The sequence below is a fragment of the Epinephelus lanceolatus genome, chromosome 1, assembly GCF_041903045.1.
Source record: "Epinephelus lanceolatus isolate andai-2023 chromosome 1, ASM4190304v1, whole genome shotgun sequence".
NCBI lineage: Eukaryota > Metazoa > Chordata > Actinopteri > Perciformes > Serranidae > Epinephelus > Epinephelus lanceolatus.
The window spans coordinates 37,083,641-37,108,326 of NC_135734.1; the positions used below are offsets into that span (position 1 = coordinate 37,083,641).

Below are 24,686 nucleotides of genomic sequence, written 5' to 3' on the forward strand. Positions count from 1 at the left end.
GCTGATGCAGACCGTTTCAAGATACAGATACCACAGCAGGTTTTAATAAATGTTTCTTTCAGACAAACAACAAACAAACAGTTATAACTCACCTTTTATGCATACTGGTAATTCACAGATTTATTATACGGCAACAAAAATGGTGCTCATGCAGTCCTAAAGGTCCAAATGATCTAAATCCAGTGAAATATTTAGTTCAAACACATTAGATATTCACCCATAGATATCTACAACTGCTGTTGCATTGTTTCAAATGATCATACTACTCATCATAATACTCCACATATTATCCATAACTTATCCAGTTTGCATGTAAATAAGTCGACCCCTCCTTTTCAAAATGGTGGCAAACTCCAGGGGCGTAGGTGGCTTAGTGGATGGAGCAGACACCCCAAGGCTGTTGCTGCAGCGGCCCGGCTTCGGCTCCGGCCTGTGGCCCTTTGCTGCATGTCATTCCCCTCTCTCTCTCCCCCTTCACACTTAAGCTGTCCTATCAATTGGAGGCAAAAATACAAAACAAAAAAAACAAAAAAAAGGTGGCAAATTCCTGACCTTTTGATTGACACGTTTCCTTGAGCCAATGGGAGCTTCCATACTGACAGTCTAGGCTTAAATAACCAACGAGGGCCTGCCTTACTAACTTCAGGCTCAGAGCCAATCAATAGCCAGCAATGACCCGATAGCTTATGGGTTTCGTAGTCAATGACACTCCTCACTTTTAGAGTAATTTTGAACTCTTTCCTCGCACCGCAGACTGTTATAAATGTACAGAAATAATAAGCAAATGGCTCCTTGGTCTTAAGGGTTTGAGTTTTCTATGTTTTTATAAACAGTAAGCTCCTAAATAGACATTTCTCTTGTTTTTGACTTGTTTTTCATTCATAATCCCACATTCAGTACAATGTTTTACCCTCTTTTTTTGGAAAAAAAGTGCCTGGACCAAAAAAATTAACATGACTAAAACGTATCTTCTGTGATATTGTTATCCACTTTGAATTTGGACTGCAGGGTGAGGCTTTATGCTACGGGCCCCTAGTGTTTTCCAGCTAATAAGTTCCAGTTCTAGTCATCTGCAGCATCTTTTTTCAAGAAAATAGTCAGGTGAAGATTGTTCTTTACCATTGACAAGACACTTAAAAAACATCAACAACAGCACACATTTTGAATATCTACTGTTAATCAAGCTGTAAAGACTTCAAATCACACAAAGACTTATGAAAGACACAGGCTCGGCTTTGATACATTTATGTATGTATTTATTTCAGTGAATAAAATATGACTCTACATAAAACAATGTACAATATTACAACATCATAATAACACTGTATATACACAATGAAAAATAAACATGACCTATTCATATATATATAAGTTATTTAACAAGGAAAAGAAAAAGACATTTACATACACAGGTGCCTTGGTACAACATTCAGTTTGTACATAACCACTGGTATTTTGGTCAGTCATCATCAGTCATAAGCAATAGTTTTAAATAAGTTTGAGGTATTTATGGCATGATTACATGTCTCATTATTTCTGTGTCTTTTTTTTCTATTTACAGAGCAGCAATACAGGGAGTCACTGGACCATCGGTGCCATGGCAACAGAGGTATCGTCTTTCTGCCACTACGTCCACAAGAGTTGAATATGGAGCCTGAGAGTGAAAGGAAAGGAGAAATAATTAATTAATTAGTGTGAAAACCACAGTGTTTACTATGTGCCATTTTGTTGTTACAGTGGATGAGAAAACTGGATTAAAAAATATCAGACTTAAAGTGAGAGTTTGGCATTTTGGGTGGTATGCTTATACTTTCTGGTGGAGAGTAAGAACCTGCACACAAGCTGCATTTTGCACCCTCAAATCCATTGTTTTCAATGTTAGATGCACAGAAGGTGTGCTCAAAAATGAGCGCCGTGCAAGCCTTCCGCATGGCGCACCACATGTCAAATGATGAGAAACAACCAATCACAGCCAGCAGATATTGTTCCCTTTTTCCATAAATATCAGTTTATGATAAATATGGAGGAGAAGCTGATCATCTTACTATCCAGAGCTTTGCATCTGTCCCACAGACAATATTTTAGGCCCAATACACATTTAAGAAACAGCGCCTGGCAGAAGATCAGCTCTGCACTCACGATTTCTAGCTGGTTATGATTGCTTAGCAACCCCCAGATGCAACCTGCCTGCACGGTCTTGAAAGTTGGCACACAGTAGGCACAAGAGTAGAACCCGGTGCCCGACCTTGCTTAGCAAAGACCCAACATGTGTCCCACCCCTAAAGTAAGAACATCAATACCACTCTCATACCTGTACGGTAAAAATGAAGCAGCAGCTAGTTAGCTTAGCTTAGCACAAAGAGTGGAAACGGGGGAAACAGCTAGCCTGGCTCGGTTCAATGCTTCCAATGGTAAGTCACTGATTAATATGTATTTTTATTGTGTAAAACAAGCGTGAAAACGGTTTTATGGGGGGTTATGAACCACACGTTTCCTTGGCTATGACCAGATTTTGTGCAATTTCAAATGTGGAACTTAACTGGAAGTTGGTGTGTCTCCCTTTGTTACTTTTGTCCCGCACATTTTACATACTGTTAATCGTTTTTTGTTGACTACCACATTGTTTTTATATGCGAAAAACACAATTAACTTGGTATCATTTTTTCAACTGCCGCTCAGTAATGTAACATTAGCTCTTCATGGTTTTCTCCTGCAACTTGATTGGATGCTGTCGGATTCAAACAAAGTGGATTGTCTGGAGAAGTGTCGACTTGCTGAGAATGAGTAGCATCAAAGTCAGCTGACTTAGGAATTGAAGGGAAATTAATTAATTCATGGCACACTTTTTAAATAATTAACTTTTTAATCTTTGGGTTTTCGGGAAGGTATCAGGTATTTTCAAGTTATAAGGCTCAAGTCCAAGTGAAGTCACGAGTCACTGGTGTTTGAGTCTAAAGTCATCAAATTTGAGTCCACACCTCTGTTAACTAGTGAGCTTTAGAGGTGCCGCATACGACAGATCCAGGCTAAACCTTTCCCGGTTTCAGGTCTTTGTGCTAAGCTAAGCTAACAGGCTTCAGTTTCATATTTAACTGATAGAGATGAGAGTGGTATCAATTGTCATCTAACTCTTGGACAGAAAGGGCATGAGTATATTTCCCAAAATGTCAAACTATTATAAAAACTGGAGATCCAAGTAGAGAGATTGGCTCACCTCATCTCTTGATGAAGGCAACAGGAAGTTCTCTGTTGGGAACCAAAAGTCCTGAATGGACAACGTCGAGTGGCTTGTTATCTGTTGCTACGATCTCATAGTCTCTGACCAACTGTAAGAAAGACAAGCAGAGTTCGATATCGTCAGTCAGTGAAAGTTTTAAGAGAGTGACATGACAGAAAACTCAAAAAGAATCAGTTGGTATCTTACTGAACTACCCAACTCTGCAGTGCTTTAAAGTAACTGATAATGAGTCTATAAGCTGAACAGATCTTACCCAGCACATGGCCAGCTGTAGCTGCAGCTCTGCCAGCCGTCGGCCGATGCACATCCTCTTTCCGATGCCGAAGGGAACGTGGGCGAACGGGTTGATGGTGCTGTTCTCCCGCAGCCAGCGCTCGGGTTTGAACTGCTTCCCATTGTCAAAGTACTCCTCATTGGAGCCCAGTGCGTGGCTGTTTATCATCAACACTGTCTGTAAATGAATGACAATAACAATTAAAGCTACATGTTTACTGTTATACAGATCAAAAATCCTCAGTACTTGCTATAAAGAAATAATAGATAGTACAGTAGATTACAGTAAAGTAAAGTCCGATAAAGACCTTGTTACTGTAAATCTGATCCGGAGTTGCACATGAGAGTTGCTCCATTTAGACTTTGTACAGTATTTGAGCAGGTTTTTGTAACAGTCAGACAGACAAATGTAAATGAATACAAGAATGTAATCTGCTCATGTCAGGTGTATGTTAACGAGATCTAAGCCACTTACTCCTTTGGGAATGGCATAATCTCCCAACACAGTGTCTTTGTCCAGGGTCCTGCTGGTGAACGGGACTGATGGTGATAACCTGTAAGAATTCAAAGAAAGAAAAAAAAAAAGCACATGAGAATACGGCTTCAGCGAAGCTGTAGTATGGCATGACACACATATCTAAGCTGTTTAACTAAGATAATCTTACTCTCAATGTTTTTCACGGTACAAGATGAGGGGAGATATAATCTCCAGTCGGGGATCATATACATTCCCTGCGTGTGGTTATGGCATTAGAACTTAAATAACATGTTAGACAACTTGTGACTGCACAAGAGTGATTTCTAGTGATCTGAACGTGACCACATGGATTTAAGCTGGGACCACATCTCATGTTTTTGAGTCAGTCATGTGTGTGAGTTTTGCCTCTTTAATCTCCGTGGTACCGAGTGAGATCGTGACGGAGTCAGTGAGACTGACTGGAAAACGGAGAATCAAATTTATCAGCGGATGTTATGTCATGTCATGTGGTGGAAGAAGTACTCGGATACTTAAAGGGGACCTTTTCTTTATTTTCTGTGATTTTACAATGTCGGATGTTCATATGAAATGTGGCCAAACTTTCACAAAATGATGTATACGTATGGAAAGACCCTGTGGGCAAAGACCTCTGGCTTCAGACTGCTCTGAATACTTGGTTTCGTACGCTTTATTCCCCTGTATAATTATTCAGATTGAGACTATATAGTCATCTACTCCAGGCAGGCTATTACAAGTGTTTATTTGACATAGGCTACACTGCTACATGTAGCAACAAGCTAACCTCAGGGAAACACGTAATCCTGGCAGCAGATGTTCTTAATTTCTCTTTAATTTTATGTCATATTCTGTCTGGAAGTTTGTCTAAAAGCTTTAATAGGAGATTTTTCCGGCAACATACCCTTCTGCAAACCACAAATACGTTTCATTTGCTTGCTTCATTTGTATCAACGTTTCTAAAGGCATAGTATAAGAGCTGACTTTGGCAATGAGAGCTGGAAAGAATGGTGGATGGCATGTGATCTAAGCTAGACTACTGCCAAGATGCAGACCACTACAGACCTCTGTTCGAGACAAACAACAAAACCGGTTGTGTTCTAGTGAGTTATTGCTGTTTCTAGGCTCCAAAAACGGGTGTTTTTAGCAAAAAAAGGTTGATTTCTTCAAGATTTCTTCAGGATTGTGCCAAAACATGGTCTTTTCCAAACCATAACCAAGTGGTTTTTGTGCCTAAATGTAACCACACATTGACCACAGCATTGTTGAAACAGTGTCAATGTATCTGCTACATAATAACGTGTAAATATAACCTATCTGTGGTTTGCAGAAATGCTCAGTGCCAATGGATTTTTATGGCAAATAGTTTGGATTTTTCATGGTAGAAAGTTCCGCTAAACTCTGTTTAAGTCATTCCCTGGCCACTATGGTGGTGCAGGGTGCAGAGACACTGACATACAGATGACCCTGTAACGCTGACCAATCAGAGCAAACTGAGCTTTTTCGTGAGGGGAGCTTAAAGAGACAGAGCGTTTCAGACAGAGGTTCCAGCACAGACAGTATGAGGAAAATAATGTTTTTTACAAGTAAAAGTCCTGAATTTTAGATGTTATACAAGTGAAAATACAGAAGTATTATCAGCAAAACATACTTAACTTGACTGAGCTGTAATAGTTGAACGTACGCAGCCTTTAGAAGTCACTGTACTCTATCGCCTGCTAATTATTTCTCACATTGTAACTGTAGTAGCAGCCGAGAGCTTCATGTAGCTGTTCTATTTTCTGAGCACCATGACCCCCTGTTGTACTGTACCTCATAGACTCCTTGAGGCAGGCCTTGAGGTAGGGCATGCTCTTGATGTGCTCTCCACACGGGTCCTGGTCCGGAGCCACCACCTCTCTAATCTCCTTCAGCAACTTCCTCTGGGCGTCGGGGTTACGTGACAGGTTGAAAATAGCCCACAGCATACTGTTGGCGGCCTGAGAAACATAAACACAGCGAGAAGGAGAGAGAGAGAGAGAGAGAGAGGGAGGGGGGCAGAGAGGAGATGTCACTTAGTGAGGCTGCTAGTCAAAGTGCATTCCTCAATGGGGTCCTGAAGGGAGCTGAGGAATGTTTGCGGTCCCTCAAAGACTCCTCAGCTACATCCACACCACATTCATTTTACACTTCTGAGGCACTGTAACCGCAGCACCTGTTTGTTTTAGAGGTTTTTTTTCCTTCCTCACTCGGAGGAAAATAGGCGAAAGGTAAAAGATTTAAGAGGTTAACCTGCGATCATAGCTATGTGGTGCTGTGCCTGCAGCTGTGTGATGATCTAACATAAGAGCATCAACTGTTAATAAACAAAAGAAGCTGGAATAGGCAGACATAGCTTTAAAGCAACACTTTGAACATTTGGGGAAATCTTCTCATCTACCCTCAACAAGACAGCAATTCATATTTCCCAAAAAATATCAAACTATTCCTGTAAATGAAATGTGTTTCTTTGTGGTGCAAAACGTCGCTCACCGTCTCAACTCCTCCGATCTGCAGCTCTGTGATGGCTGCGTACAGCTCCTTCTTGGAGAGACGGCTCTGGTGTAAGATGTCACCGATTAAGTCATCAGGAGCTCTGACGGAGTTCCTCTTCAGCTTCTTGTCTATGTAGACTTTGGCTGAAGAAACACAGAGCAGCAAAGATGTTATCACACTGAATTAAATCTCATGTCAGAATTAAATTCCTTTTCTTTGGGCTGTCGGTATGATCGAGTTGCAACATGTGTGAAGTGTGAGATCTAAATCATACAGACGTGATGTGTCTCTGTTTTCTGTATGTGTTTGACCCCTGACTAATCATGTGAGTCATAAGCTTGTAAAAGCTGAATATCGTTTAAAAATCACTCTGACAGTTGCTGCTACTAAGTACTGCGTCACTCCATCTCACGCAGCCTACAAGTGCTTTTTGCTTGTGAAGTTTCCCACGAATTGTAGGAAAATTGTGTGTTTATGTGTGTTTGTGAGTAAGAGGTTGTAACGAGCTCCAGCACAACCAGCATCATCTTCCTCCTGCCTCTCTGCCCGCCCTCCCGCCGCCTGCTACTACAAATATTTGGCAGATTTCTCCCTCTTAGGTCATGCAGTTTACTACAACTCCAGCTGTCATTTACCCAGAGTGCCAAGTACACAAAAAACACAGAGGCACTCAGTTCAAACCTCCTCCCTCTGTTCCTCTCTATCTGTCTTCTGACTGGAAATGAGCTCAAACTGGTTTGTACATCACGGACGAGTGAAGACAAAGTGTACTACAGCTTTGTGAAATGAGAGTTATCTATTTTGTAGTGTAGTATTCGTTTGTGTGTGCGTGTTTGTACCAGTGCTGAAGATGCGGTCCCATGCAGCTGTGTGGTTCCGCCACGATTTGGTGTTGAATTTCTTGTGGAGCTCCACTGGTGTGACCATCATCATGCCAAATGTGCTCATCATCTATAGAGAAAGACAAAGAGGGCAGAGCGTTAAATCCAATCAGCGTCTACTCACACAGAAAGTCTTTGATTCAATCTTTATCACAGCCTTCTGTTGTTTCTTGCACCCTCTGACCTGTGAGACCTTTGTAAGCCTCCACTTATCATCTCCTGACTGTGGGTGATATTGGTTTGCCCCAGTAAAATCCCACTAAAATCTCAGCAAATACAGCGAGAGTGTCAGTCAGAGTCAGACGCTGAACTGCTGCATCACCGACTGACCCGTGGCCGAGGTGAACCTGATGAACTTGTACAGGCTCAGCGTATCACAGATCATCCCAGGTGTCCTCTATGCCACGGCACACACTGCTGCTACGAGTGGAACAAACAACAGGAGTACTCACTGTTTTCACGGCGGTGATGAAGTTCATGGCTTCCTCGTTGACTTTCTCCTGCAGAAGGCCGAATCTCTTGTCGTAGAGGACCAGGCAGATGGCTGAATGAAAAAGAAAGGCAAGAGAGTGAAATTCAGAGCCAGAGCTGGATATATATGCAGACTCAAAAAGACTTTTTACTTCTACATAATTTTTAATTTTTACTTCTTTTTTAAAAAGTGTTAGAGGTCACAAAATAACATATGTATAAAAACTGTTAGTATAGATACATCCAAATGCTTTGGACAAACCAAATAATGAACTGCAAAGCTGATTAACTGATTGACAAACAATTAATTTGCAGCTATTTTTGGTAATCCATTAATCGTTTAAGCTATAGGCCCAGATTTTGGGGGGATTCAGGGGACACGTCACATTAAATATTTAGAGCATGTGCATTCATCCTCCCCGAAAATAACATGAAAGTAGCAGAGAACTTTTTTTGACAAAAATAAAGACATTTACACCTTAACTTGTTGCAGAAAATCCACAAATTGGTGCATAAAAATTCATCAGAAATTAGGAAATTAAGTGTTTGATGCTCAAAATTGTCTGGCGGATGACCCATTTCATAGTCTATGTGTCCCCAAATCAAGTCATTTTTTCAATATAGCACATTTTAAAACAACAGGAGCTGAACTAAAGTGCTTTCCAGTTGAGGCAGGTTTACATGATTAAAGAAGTAAAAGGTGCATAAAAGGCGGTAAAATATAATGTAATAAATGCAATAAAATAATATTAGAGAAAATGCAAGACTAAAATGGAAAAGCTAAAAAGACTCACATGATAAACGCAGAAGCAAAGTAAAGAAAGAATTTAAATCTTTTTTTCCCCGTTAAAGGGTTTCTTACTTATACGCTCTGAACATTGAATTGAACTGAATTTTAAAAAGTAGGACGTCAGAAAGTACCCTTAAGCCTTATGTAAAAGCAAACTAAGTAAAGCAAACTGACACTCTCATCCCTTTTTTAAAGCATTTTTATGGACTAACGTGTAAGGGTGAAAGGTTGATCTACAGGAGAATAAATATTTGAAAGCAATAAAAAATGCCCATGAGCCTCACTGTGTTATATTCCATTATATTTTTCTATGTTAATTTGCCTGCCACCTAAATCTAAAGTTTTTCTGCACACACATAAATACACTTCCACCATAAATGGAGGCTTACAAATTCACCAGCATGCAGGCAATCAAGTACCCCCCCTAACTGGGCCCCCTAATGTTGAAACAAAACCTATGGCCCTGGTCACCAGCTAAAGAACACAATTAATAAGGACAATAATCATATCTTGCAGCCCGAATGAACAAGTGGACAAAAACAAGTTGAACTTACTCTCAAACGACCATTTATTCAGCTCGAAGTACAGGTCAGAAATCTTTCCATCCACGTTTATTTTTCCAATTCTGCTAACGAAGTCCACCAACACCTGCGTTTACAGACACCAGCTGTCAGTCACCGATCGCGTATAAACACATATTAAAACACCAACTCTGACATTTATGAGTATTTTACCTCGTTTATTTTGCCGTCAAGCTTCACCACCTCTGTCGGCTTCATGAGTTTCTGCTGGAAGGCGCTCCTCACCCTCTGCCAGTCTTTCCCCTCCCTGCAAACACAGACACGCTTTAAAACATCTGCGCCTTCACTTGCAGTCAAACTGAATCCTGATGAGTTATGGATACCTTAAATGTGAATGTAGGAGAAATTTGAGGAAGACTTACAGGATGAGGAGTCCGTACGCTTCGTCTCTCATGTCTCTGTATGCAGTCCAGGGTTTGATCTCCAGTCTCTGGGGGTAGTTTCCCTCCTTCCTATAGAGCGCCTCCACCAAGCAAGGTGAGCCAATGTGCACCGACTCAAAGGAGCCCAGCCTCATCCGGAAAATCTTACCGAATTTCTTATGATAGTCAACCTAGGAAAGATTTAAAGAGAAATGTAATTTACATTGAACATGTTTTTTATTCTTTAGAAATTTTGCGGCATGACTCGATAAACCAGGCTGTGTTTCCTTGTAAAAAAAAATAGCCAACTGTAGAATAAGATATTATTAATTCTACTGTACCAGTGCCTCGTGTTGTCTCATCAGACCCCCTTTCCACAGCAGCTGAGCCAGACTGCCAATGAGCGGCCAGTTGGTGGGTCCGGGGATCGCGTCCAAGCTGTGCGCTCTGGAGGCAGCGTGAGGGCACCGCGCAGCCTCCAGAGCATCCTTCTCCAGGACGCACACTGAGGATGTTGGTTTGAAGTGCTGCAGGCCGACAGACTTCTTCTTCAGCAGCTCGACAATCTGAGGAACTTTTTGGATCTGCGTCCTCATCCTCAAATCTTTACTTTTGTTATTTAAAGAAAAAAAGCGGAATACTGTTTAGGTTCAGCAGCAGCTCTTCTTTGTTATCTTGGTGTTTCTCATTTCTTGGAAGTGTCACACCTTGCTGCAATATATATACCCTGAGAGTGTTTATTCCTGCCGTGCACTGAACCAATCAGGGACCGGTGTGGCCGTCGAGCCCACTATTCATTTATCCACGTTGGGGGGGTCGTATGACCCAAGATAGGCCGAGGAAATGCCCTCAGCCCCCCCTCGCTTTATAAATAAACACACAGCCACATCGGAGGTGACGCGGTTCGCTTGAGCGATTGGGAGAACCGAAACTTTGGCAGAGCAAATACTACTGCCACATTTCTGCACCGTGGGCAAATATTTAACAGATTGCAGGTTGTGTGTGTGTGTGTTTGCTTTGTTTGTGTTTTGGAGTGTGTGTTCTTTGTGGAGGGGTGAAGGGGGGTAACTGGGCATTTTGGGTGCAATTCTCTTTTTGAATGAGTATTATAATTGTAGATAATATTAAAAGCTGTTATTGAAACTAGTATAGAGTACAAATTAGTTTGAGTTTGCCTCATCTTCACAGAAACATTGATACATGGTATCATGTCATTCACTGAAAGGTTTCCAGATCTTTCCATGTGGTGTCTTATAATAAAATCTATTTTCCAGACTGTTCCCCAAATTTTCTAATAAGTGCATGCAACACAAAGTAAGCAGGAATGTAATATAAATAGACTTCATGTAACACATTTTATTAATCAGCTTTTTGATTTCAGCTCTGTATGTAGATGAGCTGATTGGTTTACCTGCAGTGAGACCACCTGTGTGTCCCTGCTCTACACACACACACACACACACACACACACACACACACACCGCCCCCTCCGAGCTAGCATGACTTAAATAACATGTGCAGAGGCCCCGTGTTGTTACCCTGTTAAAGTGCTCATTCACAGACTCTCAGGGGGCATCAGAACAACCTTGAACCTCGACTAAATGAGAGCCTCCCCAGGTGTAACACACACACACACACACACACACATACACACACATCAATAACCACCTCCAAAAAAAAAAAAAAAGGAAAAAACACCACCCACACATCTAAAAACATGTATCCTCTTTCGGTCTCTCATAATCAGAGCTAGATGTCAGGCGGCTTTGGCAATTTGTATTTATTGTCGTTATGTTTCATTTGTTTAATCCGGACAGTGACTTCCGCCAGTTTGTGTACAGATTAAACAAATAAGATATTAAGTATTGATTAGTGAGTTTTACGGCCCAGATACAGCAAACCGACATCAAACGACTTGAAGCAACGAAGGCCAACTGTTGTGTTGCCTCATGTTGTGTCTCCGCCAAAAAGTTGCGCTTGAACCGGGCTGCTCTCGTAAATTCTTTGTACGCTTTTCTACGAAAGGTACAATTCGTAAACATCCTGCATGCATGAGCAAGTAATTCAAGCATAACCTACGTATTTTGGAAGGCTGCGATCACGCGAACAATACGCTGACAGGAGTAAAAAAGGAAGTGGTACCGAGTGGTTGTGTAAGGAGGCAGGACGGGGTAGTGGATGTGTCACAAAACCAAAGACTTTCCCCTGGGACTTTCCTCCGGAGATGTGTGTTCAACACCTTATGAGTCATTGTAAGGAACGTCCCTACAATGTTTCTTTTAGCCTAACCACAGTAACTTAACGATGATTATGTAACTTTATATTAAGGACATAACGTCATTTGTGGGGCACTAATTTGTAGGAAATACAAACTGCTGTATGTGGATCTCATACGAACCGTTCTGTGAGGATACAGTGCTTGAACACACCGCAAAGACTACAGCCAATGGCCAACTAGTACAAGTGTAACTCTCCTAATTAGCAGGTGGCAGTAGACTGTATTTGTTACTCAAAAGGGAAACCGGAAGACTGACAGGATGGATTCAAGACGCTAGTTAGCCAGTTAGTACATTAACAACTCAACACAATGTTGAAAGAATAAAGGATATTTACAGTGTGCTAGCGAACACTAAAACAAACAAATATAAAATGTTTCTGCTAAAGAGCTCAATAGCAAAAAAAAAAAAATCTCACCTAATATAACAAGTTTGTTTTTATCTTGCTCTCTTGACTTTAGTCATTTGTTTGCTTTCCTTACTTTTGTTTTTCTCTTCGCACGCTAAGCCGAACTGCCAGTCACGACATACTCCGCTGCCAGTTCAACACATCGAATCAGAGGAAAAGCCACCAACAAGGACCAACCATTGCCAAAAGTGTGGAACACCGCAGCTTGGTCAGTAGCTCTACACTTTAAATTATGACGCTCTACATAATCCTCTAGCATCACTCTTGCCCGTATCAGTGTATGCTACATGCATACAGTGTCTTTTCAAAATAAACTTCCAGTTGGGTTAAGGAAAAGATCATGGTTTGGGTTAAAATAAGTTGTTACATAAGTTAAGTTACATAAGTTCAGTACGTCAACAGTGGTCTCCATGTTTAAAGTCCTGTGTTTGTTTGACCTCTCCACCCACAATGATCTCCTCCACATGCAGATGTTGCTGCTCTTTCTACTACACCACCTGACTTCCTCCTTTGCCCCAGTCAAAGTTACTACAGCCACACAGAGCATCATAGTTTGAAGCATAGGTCCACTGACCAAACCACTGTATCTAATGACTTGGGAGTGAGAGCGCTTTGTCTTTTAAGGGTACTCTGGTCATTTCATGTGGCACCTCTGTAAAGTTAGGAGACTTTACATTAGTTCTGACATAATCAATAAGGCAGAGACTAAAATATCTCAAGTAAAACCATCCAAGGAGTCAAACTTCAAAACAATGGATCCAAACAGTTCCTAAAACGCGAGACTGTCCTCCCAAAATCAACGGTAGCATCAGTCATTTCTGTAAGTTTCCAAGCAGCCGTAGTAGTTATGGTAACCTGCGATAGTCTGGTGACATGTCCAGGGTGTACCCCGTCTCTCGCCCAATGTCAGCTGGGATAGGTTCCAGCCAGACCGCGGCCCTCAAGAGGATAAGCAATTACGAAAATGGATGGATGAATGGATGAAGGGAGGCGGAAGTCATTATAAAGTAAAGAGGTAGGCGTGGACGGATGGATCAACGAAACCTCAGGCTTTAACACAGCTGTTTGTATCCCATTTCCAACTGACAATCGTATTTAAATAAAACATGGACATATAGTACATTAACCAAGTGTTTATCATTGTAACCATGATGATGACAGTTCTCTATTCTGAAAGGGATGGTTCAGATAATTTTTTTAAGCATAAGACCAAAATGTTCTCTGGTTTCAGGGATGGTTCAAGGGATGGTTCAGATCTTTTGAAGTGGGGTTGTATGCAACCAGGTCTCACTCAGAAGTCATCAGAATCCAGCGCTTGGACAGTGACTTCCAGCATCAGACACTGATGAGAAAAGAAAAGTTTTAACAAGGTTTAACGGCTACCAGCCATGTATCATGCGGACGATTAGTACAATGTGTTGTTAAAAGAGGATATAAAAAAATGTATGTATACAGAAAAGCAAAAATATACACAGTAAGGTGCGTCATCTAAAAATTAGTCTTTGCCCTGAAAGAATTTCAATACAGGGTCCCAAATCTTACCAAATACAGCGCCTCTATTGATCTATCTAGAATCTCTCCAGATGTAATGTGTTAGGCTTTTCATTTAACCATCAATTTAACCATTCAAAACAGAGTCCATCTTCCTCACTTGTAAAATGAACTTCTTTGCAATCACCATTCCAAATAAAACAGACATTTTTTAGTATTTACTAGCCGAGGATAAGGAGCTTGTCACTTCAAGGACACATTTGAGTGGATCAGGCTCCTAAATTTTCCCAAAAGCCTCAGAGCAACAGCAAAGAGTGTCCTTCCAATATGTATACAGTTTACTGCGTGACCAGAAGGCAGTGTCCAGCTTGTTTTTGTGCCTAAACCTACCCAAACTTTAACCATAGCATTATCACATCATAAAAAAAAAAATATTTTTCAAAGCTCCACAGAAGAAATTATACAACTGTGTTCCCAAGCTGAGTTTCACTTTCCATGTCGAGTAAACTGATCTCCATAAGAAAAAATTATGAAGTTCCCCTTGCATTAATGTTCTCTTTTGGCATGGCCTGACAGTGTAGGAGAAGTAAATTATTATTAGAGACACAATAAGACGACAGGCAGGAAGTTAATCTGTAACTTCTTAATGAGGGATTAAGTGTCATTTTTTTAAGCATAAAACCAAAATGTTCTCTGGTTTCAGCTTCATGCATGAGAGGCTGCTTTCTTATATGTTTAGTTAACTTGAGTATGCTTGGGTTCACGACTGCTACATCAACTTGGGCTCTGAAATATGACATTTGATAGAAAAAAATGAACTTTTTTTATTGACTCATCCAGAAAATAATCAGCAGATAATGAAAATAAGTTATAAAAGCCCAATATCATTACAGAATCATCCAGTTTGACAAGAACACTACTTTTAAACTTGAAAGACCAAAGGGAATATGAGTATCTATGTCTCTAAATAGAGCAGTTATTAACAGAAACAGTTTAAAAGTACGTTAGTGACGATCAGAGAAAACGTCGTTCTCAAAGCGAGATCAGCAGGTTGTTGAGCAAGCCTTCTCCTCAGGACTTCAACCTCGCAGTGTCCCGGCCTGTACTGGCATATTGAACACAAGGTAACACTGGCAGTGTCACGGACAGTTGGCACTGACTGCGCCTGCAGGGTGCAAGTCATAGAGAAAACATGTTTTCTCATGATGTTCTCTTGTGGGTAAATAGTCACTACGCAATACCATCCTCTCTGACCTTGAGCAGAATTAGTGAGTGGAAAGGTTTTTACCGTAATAAATGTATAAATAGAGGAGTTGTGCTTTTGGTTCGTTATATGTGGTCAATAAATATCTGTCAAAATATACTTTAAAAAAATTACATCAAATATCAGCTAAAATGCAAGCACAAGCTCTGTTGTTTTTAAGGCAATTTATGGAAAAAAATATTCACTTTGGACGTAATTGCAATCGTAAAAAGAATTTAAAAACCCTAAATGTATTGCACAGGTAAACACAATTAACATGACAGATTCCCTTCTGTAGTTTGGTGAGGTGACAGGATCATAACAAGTAAAAGAGACTGAATGTACTCATTCAGGGAACACAGACACCATAATTAAACACATACACATATAAACAGTCTCATCTGAAATGCAGACACGATGCATCAACATGTCTGCCTTGTGGCTTCATAAAACGTGAAATACCAACAGAAGAAAACCCTTTATGCTCTTTGCCCATACCCTATTTAGAATTTAAAGCATTATCAAATTATTATTGTAGTTTTTTAATGGCAGATTTTACTTTTTCAGATTCACATCTCAAGTGTTACGTGCCATTCTTTAGTGCTTGCTATGTGATTTGACTAAAATGAAACTGAAGCCTCCTGATTTGACTGCAAGCCTCTGACTGAAATCCTGATTCTTGACCCACTGAACACTTTCATCATCTCGTCTTTCAGATTGTGACTCAATTTTCTCTGCTTCTTACACTCAAAATCAGTGAGGGCTTTGTAGTCGGGACATCAGCAGCAGAGATAAGTGATGAACTGTGATATGGGAGGCAGCTGACCCCCTGAGGCAGCAGCGGAGTCGTCAGCACACAGGGCAGGCGAACCTGATGACTCAAACTGTCCAAATTGACTGACAGGTCAGTGAGTTCGGGGATTGGGTTTGACGTGGTGGCTGCTCCGTATGGTGCAGGGGGAAACGCAGGCACATGCGAGAAAAAGGAGAAACACAGGCATTCGGGCACACAAAGATGCACATTCATACGTGAGAAGACCAGCGTGGCTCTCCTGTGAGAAATAATGCGGAGGCCACAGAAGGAGGAGGTTAGCTGGGGATCCATAGTAGAGATGGAAATGCTCCGTACAGTCACATCAGCCTGAGTGATCACTTAATGCCTGACCTAGAATGTAAGGTGCCCCCTTACACTAAGAATGAAAATATTTACAACAGAGTGGGAGTGGAGTAAAGCAAGGAGCACCCCACCGCCGCCACCACCATCTCCTGCGCTCTGTAGCAGCGTGTTTTTGCCCTACATCACACCAATTACTTGTCGCAGCAGCGAAGCTCTCACAGAACTCACAGAGAGGTTTCTAAATAGTGTCGACAGTGCAGGCAAAAGATTCCCAGTCACAACTTTTCCTGTCATTGAACAGTTTTTCAATGTGTCCCGACTCATTGCACATTCTGTGTGGCCTTGATTGAGCATTAACATTCTTGACATCAAGCCAGAGTCATATATCTGGAAACATAAATATTTGTGACGCTGACAAACAAGGGTTTTATTTATTTGATGGGTCTCACAAAAGCCTATAGATTATTGACTCTGGCCAGAAAGTAGGTCATTCCTATTGATAGAGATGATGGGGAATGGCTGGAGCTGGTAAGGAAGGAGATCTCCGTGAACTTGCTGACCTCCTCCCCATACACACCGAGGCTGCTGTTGCCTCGAGTATCTGGGTCAGGATTCCCTGCATGGAGAAGGGCCTCCCTCCCTCCTCTCTGACAGCAACAAGCTGAAGGAATGGAAAGTGTTGGGAGTAGAAGCGAGGCTTGTTCCTTGGAAAGGGGAAATGTCAATAGGCAACAGCAAAGTCATAAACGAAAGGGTCATAAATTTGTCACAGTAAAATGTTTGCGCACAACAACCACCCTTGTTGCTCCCCCAAAATGTTGGGTATCAGGGATTTCAGCGCTGCATCGTTTCTTTTGAAGAGATTAGTCGGTGGAGGCAGGGGTGACTGAGGTGAACTGCTGCTGGTGAGCATGAGTTCACCGAGAGAGTACAGTTAACAAAGGTCTGTGAACTAAGTGAACTACGTGTCCTGGAAAACTCATGGTAGCACGCTGTAGAAAATTAGGACAGCATCCAACAGTCGTTTCAAAATAATGAATATTGAGATATCTTTATAGATGTTATAAAAAGACTTACACAAACTCACCTCCCGAGACTCTCTGTGGTCCTACCAAAGGTTTCATAGAGCAGCCAAAAATTGAAAGCAGGTGCTTCGCTCTCCCTTGTGCCATTCAGTAGGAAGCCTTTTATAGGACCAGAGAGAGCCTGAGGAGGTGAGTCTTCACATTCTTATCCCAACTTCAGTCAGTCAGTAAACCTTAAGATCCTAACATGATGGGCTGGGTTACATCATACGTTGGTTTAGACATTCTGGTCAATTTACTCTTGTCAAATGCATTTTGTCTTTTGAGACTACGTTTCAGTTTTCACAGGAAATGTACAGTTTCTGCTTGGTACATGCATAAAGTCTCTTTTCAAATACATTACAATGTAGGTAAAATTCTCCCTTCGTTAAGTTTAGGCAACAAAAGTACGTGGTTAGGTTTAGAAAAAAACATCACAGCTTAGCTTAAAATTAGTACAGTTATTACTAATGTCATGTGACATACATACGTTACTACTGTAGCATGCTACACATAGGCTACTAGCAGACTACGTTGTTATTAAAATGACTCCATTGACTTTTGGTTTCACACAGGAAATGAACAGCGGGCTCCTGGTTGAAAGTTCTGAGTTTGTTTGACCCATCCACCACCCCTTCCACTAGCCCCATAGAGACTTTCTCTCCCTTTGTACGCTGGTAGTTTCTGCTGTTGGCCAGTGCCTGACATGGACATCAACTGACAAGGTGTCAGTATTTGACAAGTTCGGTTGTTACCCACTGCGTCAACAACTGCCCCCGCCCGGTGCGTGTGATAAAGCTGCGAAAGGAGAGATATAGGAGAGAGTTGGGAATGAGAACGGGCTGACTGAGTTGTTATTGGTTGAACTATTTCTTTAAGTAGCTGCCTTTGGTCCATCCTCCTGTCAGTTTGACTGACCTAATAGTGTTTTCCACAATGTATCAAAACCTCACTTACATACTCCTGTATTAAGAAATATAGTACAGCATGTTTGACAGTAACTTAATGTAATTTAAAAGGAATACACACTCTACAGACAGCAATGTCAGTTGGTCCAGCACCCTCAACCATAGACTTTATAATAAAGATGAATGCCATGACAGCTCCCAAAATGTGAAGCCAAAACATCTCAATTGTCGCCTGGTAGCTGGCTGAAGTATAGGTCATAAACCCCGCCCCCTTCACGTTGGTGGATGGAAAAAAAAAAAAGCCAAATTTTTCCCAGCGATTTTTTCTGTCATTTTAGGTAGTGCTTATCACACTGATGTATGTTCAAATGTTCTTTTTCTGATGAGTTTGGTTTTAATCAGATTTGATGCTATAAAATGTGAACGTGCATCAAGATTGACAGCTGTGTGTGCCAACTAGTGTGCTCGCTATCAATGACCTGCTCGTATTTGGCTGGATGGACGTGAACCCGATAACACAGTCTCTGGCTCCAAATTACATCACCTGCGCAAGAGGACAGTGCCTGTATCCGTATTATTTTGGCTTCATTTTTGTACAACTGGAGTAAGTGAAGATGTGTTGATATATATCTTATATCTGATATATCTTGTTGCAAGATACCTCAAATACGTTGCTTATATCAATCGTCACTTTAGCTGCACTAAAATGTATTCAGCCAGTTGTGCCCTGAAATTTAGTACTCCAATAAGCGGTGTTAAAATGTATTTTTCTTTTGCTTTGCTGTCTCTATATGGATTATATGTTCAGAGGGAAAGTGGGTCACACACACTCTGAGCGGTGCTCTAACCATGGCTGGCTGATTGATCTGCAGGAGCACCTTGAGGAAAGAAACAAAGAATATCTGACCAAAGGTAATTGTGATTTGTTATGTAGCTGAAGACACTAACTTACTGTATGTGCTGCCCTACTTTCTGCTTAAGTGAAGCCAATAGGTTAACAGGTGTGATTGTCTGTTGAATTTAAAAGCAAGTTAGTGAAGGAGTGCAGCAAGTGCAGTTAGTATTTGACAAGGTCAGTGGTTACTATTAAGCACTGTTTGTGTGTTTTTTATCAGTTGTTTTGTTCTCTGTTGGTATCTCCAACAATATAACCTGCTCAGCAAAGTCCTGCAGTGACATAAATTAAAGTTTGCTCCACATGCAGTAATAATGAATATAAGTGATCAAATACAGATATGACCCTGCAATTTCTCTGCAGTAGTTATGTCACAACCACTGCCATGGCCCCATATCAACTCGTTGGTTACATCGTTGGCACACTCTGGTACACTTTGACCTCTCTGCTGACCTGAGCCTCAGAGGTAAATTTGTCAAAGTTTTGACCCCCAGATACAGTGTACCCCCGTGGCCCCATCAACTCATCGCCCTGCCTCTGTTATCTTATCATTATAAACAGGAGCTCTTTGGATGTCATCATGCACCGGTGTCCTGTCAGCCTTCCTGCTGCTGGGCATTCAAAGGAGGCCATACAAGCCAGAGCACAGAAAGGTTTGTATGACAAAATTCAACTCAGATTGCCTCATTTGAGCTTGATGGTGGTTAGTGACCAAAGAAACCACCATTCAGCTGGCACTTATTGCCTTAGAGCAAAAACAATTACCTGTAAGAGCTCAACAAGCTGTTTGTTCTGCCGCTGAGTCTTCATAAAGGGCAACAGAGAGTGAAACTCTCTTTAAACTGTAATGAACCATACTCTAAATTAATTTGTATGTTCAATAAATTGATTCAATAGACCAGTGGTTATCTGACTTTTTGCCCCCCTTTAGAAGCTGTGACACCGTGACCTAGAAGGTGCCACAGTTCTTGTCAAATATTTGACTCAAGACCACAGTCTGACCGCAAACTTGGTATTTTTTCCACATTTTTCCATGTTTTTGTGTCTCGTGACTAATGGAGACCACTTATATTGATTTTGGTCCAGTACAAGCGACAACTTCTGATGCTGAGAAACGAAGCCAACACGAAAGAGCCAAAATCACTGAATAAACACTTGAGGGTGGCTTCAAAACAGAGTGAATCCCCATAGACACCGATGCTAAAATGCCCAACTTTACAGCAGAAATAAACATGTTTACAGCCTGGCGGAAAAAACATTTTTGGTTTGTATAGCTAATTTCAACATACGTAACAACTAACTCACCCATTTACATTTCATGAAATGTGAATGGGAAGCCCACAGCGCCATCCTCTTGTCCAAATATGGTCACTTTTGGCAAAAAAAACAACAACAAACATGAGGGCAACAGCCAAAATTCAGAACTCAAGGCTTCAAAATGACAGTCCACAAACCATTGGCTAAAGTCACGTAGCCACATCCATTATTACATAGAGTCTATGGTCCAGTATTGAGAGAGAGTACTGCAGCTGCAGTGGCAAAACAGACTGCCATGTAATCCCTATGGGCAATTGTGTACTGTTACTTTGTCACTGACAGGCTCATTATGGAAAGGACCCTACAGATAGATAAGATTACTTTCTTTGCCTTTCATTTGATCCACTGATTCATAACCAAGTCTCCCTCAAAGAAAATTCTCCTTCCAAAATCTCACGAGAGCTGCCTTATTGCAGGGAAACAAGGGTTGAAGAATGCAGATGCAAAGTGTGGATCTAAAAGATACTCTAAAGTATGTAACAGGCCCTTTCTCCAAAAGGCCATGGATTGCTGGGTTTTGATGAATCTCAAATTACCAGATATGTATCTATCCATTTTCATCCACTCATGCAGTGCTGATTTGTAAGGGCATCAGGCTAAGCAATGTACTCAAGATGTCCCTCTTCCTAGACCAGATGAGATATATTATCACTGGGGCCTCCTACGAGTTAAACATGCCTGGAAAACCTCTAACAGGAGGCACTCAGGAGGCGTCCTGATCAGATGTAACCTGGAAATCCAGATGCCCTGCCCCTAGCAAATTTGAATTTGCTCTGCATGGGGATCTGGCCCTGACGAGCAGAGTCCGTAAATCGCCATCGGACCAATCAGATCAGTCTATCTGACAGAGGCAGGCTCTGGGCGGGCGTAACATGATGACTGCTGTAGGAGCCGAAAAGTAAACAGCCAAGATGGCACCTGCTGAAGGGCTGCATCCATTCAATTTAGCTTTGGAAGAAACGCTAAGCCATCTACACTTATCTTTTTCCTTGAGAGAGGAACAGAAGTCTGCCCTAGAAACCTTCGTTTCCAGGAAGGACGTTTTTGCTGACGGGATACGGCAAAAGCATAATATATCAGTTAGCCCCACTGGGTGGCAAACCAATGGGGCTAACTGCAATGAATACGTCACCTTGTTTTTTGCTCTGATTGGCTATCTGCTATCCAATTGCGTGCGGCGGCATTTAATATGCCTCAGTTAGTGCCGCCCCTTGGGTAGGAAGGGTGTATCGGTGAGGGCCAGACTCAAAATCTTTCTAGATTTGAGTCTGGATTTCCAGGCTAAATCAGATGCCCAAACTACCTCAACTGACCCCTTTTGACACAAAGGAGCAGGGGCTCTACTCCGAGCTCCCTTTGGATATTGGAGCTCCTCACCTTATCTCTTAGGCTGAGCCCAGCCACTCTATGGAGGAAACTCATTGTGACTGCTCCTATCTGCGATCTCATTCTTTCAGTCACTACCCAAAGCTCATGACCATAGGTGAGGATCAGAGCGTAGGATCAGTTAATCCAAAGCTTTGCCTTCTGGCTCAGTTCTCTCCTAAACACAACAGACTGGCGCAGTGCATGCATAACTGCCGATGCCGTGCCAAACCGCCTGCGTATCTCACACTCCATTCTACCCTCACTCATGAACAAGACTTAGAGATACATGAACTCTTTCACTTGGGGCAGCAACTCTCTCCCAACCCAGAGGGGGCAATCCACCAATTTACAGCAAAGAAAGCCTCAGATTTAAAGCCTCAGATTTAAAAGTGCTGACTCTAATCCAGATCACTTCAAACTCTCTTGCAAACTGCCCCAGACTAGTGCATGCTGAAGGTCATGATGTGATGAAACCAACAGAAATTGGACCCCTCCCTCCCCTCATCTACGCCTTGACATCCTGTCCATGACTATCACGAACAGAATCAGTGACAAGGGACAACCCTGGTGGAGACCAACACTCACTGGAAACGCGTTTTACTTTGTGCTGTGTATACGGACACAGCTCTCGCTTTGGTTATACAAGGACCAGATGGGTCATAGCAACGTGTACTCCTGCAGAACCCCCCACAGGACTCCCCCAGACATAATACTTGCAATTGTATAAAGTACAGTACACGTATTTTGTTGGGGAATGGTTACATGGTTACTGGTGTCTGGCCCACTCAAACCATAATGTAGATCCCACGTAATAGATGATGCGAGGGTTGGATGTCATTTTAGATTTTTAAAAAGTAAGGTAAGTGATAATGTAGATTAAAAAATATACAATGAAATCCGAGCAAAATCCATCCATGACATTAAAAATGTACATGAAAAATTTCCAGTAAAAAGTCCTAAAAAAATTCTTTGTGTCAAATTCAGTGTCATCTTTCAATACTTGATAATAATGATAATAATACATTTTATCCATGGAGTGCTTTTCATGGTACTCAAAGACACTTTACATCAGTTAATAACAATCATAGCATAGCATACAGTAAAATACACACATCATCATCCACACATCAAAAGCTGTTTTTCGGCTATGGAGGAGGCTCTGTCACCCTTCTGAGTGGTGGAGTCAGGAGGTTGGCATCAGAGAAGCAGAGGCTGTGGGAAAGAGTGTGGCGGTGGAGCAGGTCATTGAGGTAGTAGGGGGCCTGGTTATGGAGGGCTTTGTGAGTGAGGAGAAAGACTAGCTTGACAACTTGACAGCAGACAACACTTGATTCATTTTGGATGGTACTTGAAAAGGTTTTATACCCAGTCCCAGCTGGCAGGGCGTGAGGAGTTTATGTAGAAGTCTGTTCCCCATTGAATAGTGTTTCCTTTCTCTTTGAAAAATGTTTCCCATAATGCTGGTTGGGTCTTATGCTAGTTTATGGTCAGGTGTCGTGGAGATAACTGATTGGGGTTGAGTTACGGTTAGCGGAAACACACTTCAACACAACCGAGCACTGTATCTAATGTGGTTTTGGGGGTAAAGAAGTTTACTGTGCTGTCATCACTCCCCATACTCTTCTTGATGTCTGTTTACATGGAGCAACAAGGTCATATCCTAAATGCCACAACCCTTCTCTGTACATATCGTACATACAAATAAGTCTGTTCCACATGACTGATGATTGCTCACCCTCTAAGAGCAGAGATGGTGTGACCACTTTGGTTATCGTTCTTTATTTAGAGTGAGTGTTAGGAAATGAAACACCAGAGCATAACAGTTCCGGATCCCAGTGTTGTTTACTACAGAATGATGAACGGTTCTGCTCCCATTCAACATCTGTTACTACATAACCGGAGCACTGGGCTGAAACCTGCACTTCCAGGAAATGTTATGCGTTCATTCTTGCATGACATGTGGCATGTGTTACTCCTCATTCATAAAGAGAGGGTGAGCAAACAGCGGCGCCTCAAAGGAGGCTTTTCAGGAACGAGCAAAGAGATGTTAACACACCCTGCCACTCACCGGGTGAAAAACATTCCTGAGCCTACAGTAACAATATCAGGTTTCACTGGGAACAGAATTACATTGCTCAGTGACGTAGTAAATGCAAGGAGAGAAACTTGGAAATGAGGATAAAAACCATCAAAACAAGCGTGTTGAGACACCGCAGCCGCTCAAACTAAACTCCCTCTTAGTGGAAAAGAGTGTTTGTGTTTTTTGCACGTGGTGGTGTTCACATGTGGGAACTGATGAAGGCAGAACAAGTTAATACAACTACTTTTTCAGCTGAAGAAATTAGTTGCGCAAGCCATGTTTTGATCACTCTTCATGCAGATTTATTGTCCTTATTAGTCTAAATGCCAGGGGACAGAACGGAAGAAAACAACATATCCATACTTGCTCATTACGTAGGCAATAGCTGATGTTTACTTGCGTTTCCCTCGGCTCAGACCACCTAGAAATCAATTCTGAAAGCTGAGGTTGAGGCACACTCTCAGACCAGAGAAAAACAATCCTTTTGGCTGAGTTTGACAGGTCTACGACTGATTCTTACCGATGATGTCAGTTGCAACTGCTCGTAAGAAAGTTCTTTACCGGTTAAATACGTGCAGCCATCAGCAGCAGTAATGTCTGTGTTGCATCTGATCTCCAGATGTTGCTAAGGGCGCCACCAAGGCGAGAGCCAGCACTGGTAGTTACACTTTATTTAATGCTAATGCTGCGGCTCTATGGGTGGCACTGCCAGTCTGTTGGTCGTAACATCTCAACAACTTTTATGATGTCCAGAGGATGAATTTACTGATTTAAGTGCCACCAGCACATTTGTGGTTTGCAGTGGTGCAATGTCTTGACAACTGTTGAATGGATTGCCATGATTACAGACTGTTTTTGTTTCCCTGAGGATGAGAAATGTAATAAATTTGATAATCTATGAACTTTTCATCTGGG

The 24,686-nt window shown here is 41.7% G+C and overlaps 1 protein-coding gene and 1 long non-coding RNA gene across 2 annotated transcripts; one reads left to right on the forward strand and one right to left on the reverse strand.

Annotated features, from left to right (window-relative positions):
• Positions 1 to 1,239: 1,239 nt before the first annotated feature.
• On the reverse strand, positions 1,240 to 10,313 carry cyp24a1 (cytochrome P450, family 24, subfamily A, polypeptide 1). The gene is made up of 12 exons (XM_033627113.2): positions 9,945 to 10,313; positions 9,604 to 9,794; positions 9,395 to 9,488; positions 9,215 to 9,308; positions 7,852 to 7,943; positions 7,358 to 7,469; positions 6,516 to 6,661; positions 5,817 to 5,983; positions 3,987 to 4,065; positions 3,492 to 3,689; positions 3,215 to 3,326; positions 1,240 to 1,654 (listed from the first exon to the last, which is right to left on the reverse strand). The coding sequence occupies exons 1-11, from the start codon at positions 10,197 to 10,199 to the stop codon at positions 3,216 to 3,218; spliced, it is 1,539 nt and encodes a 512-aa protein (XP_033483004.1). The 5' UTR covers positions 10,200 to 10,313; the 3' UTR covers positions 1,240 to 1,654; position 3,215.
• An 8,601-nt stretch (positions 10,314 to 18,914) lies between these two features.
• Positions 18,915 to 20,073, forward strand: LOC144464678 (uncharacterized). Its single transcript, XR_013492341.1, has 3 exons — positions 18,915 to 19,023; positions 19,370 to 19,472; positions 19,568 to 20,073. It is a non-coding gene; the product is annotated as an uncharacterized LOC144464678 (long non-coding RNA).
• Positions 20,074 to 24,686: the final 4,613 nt, after the last annotated feature.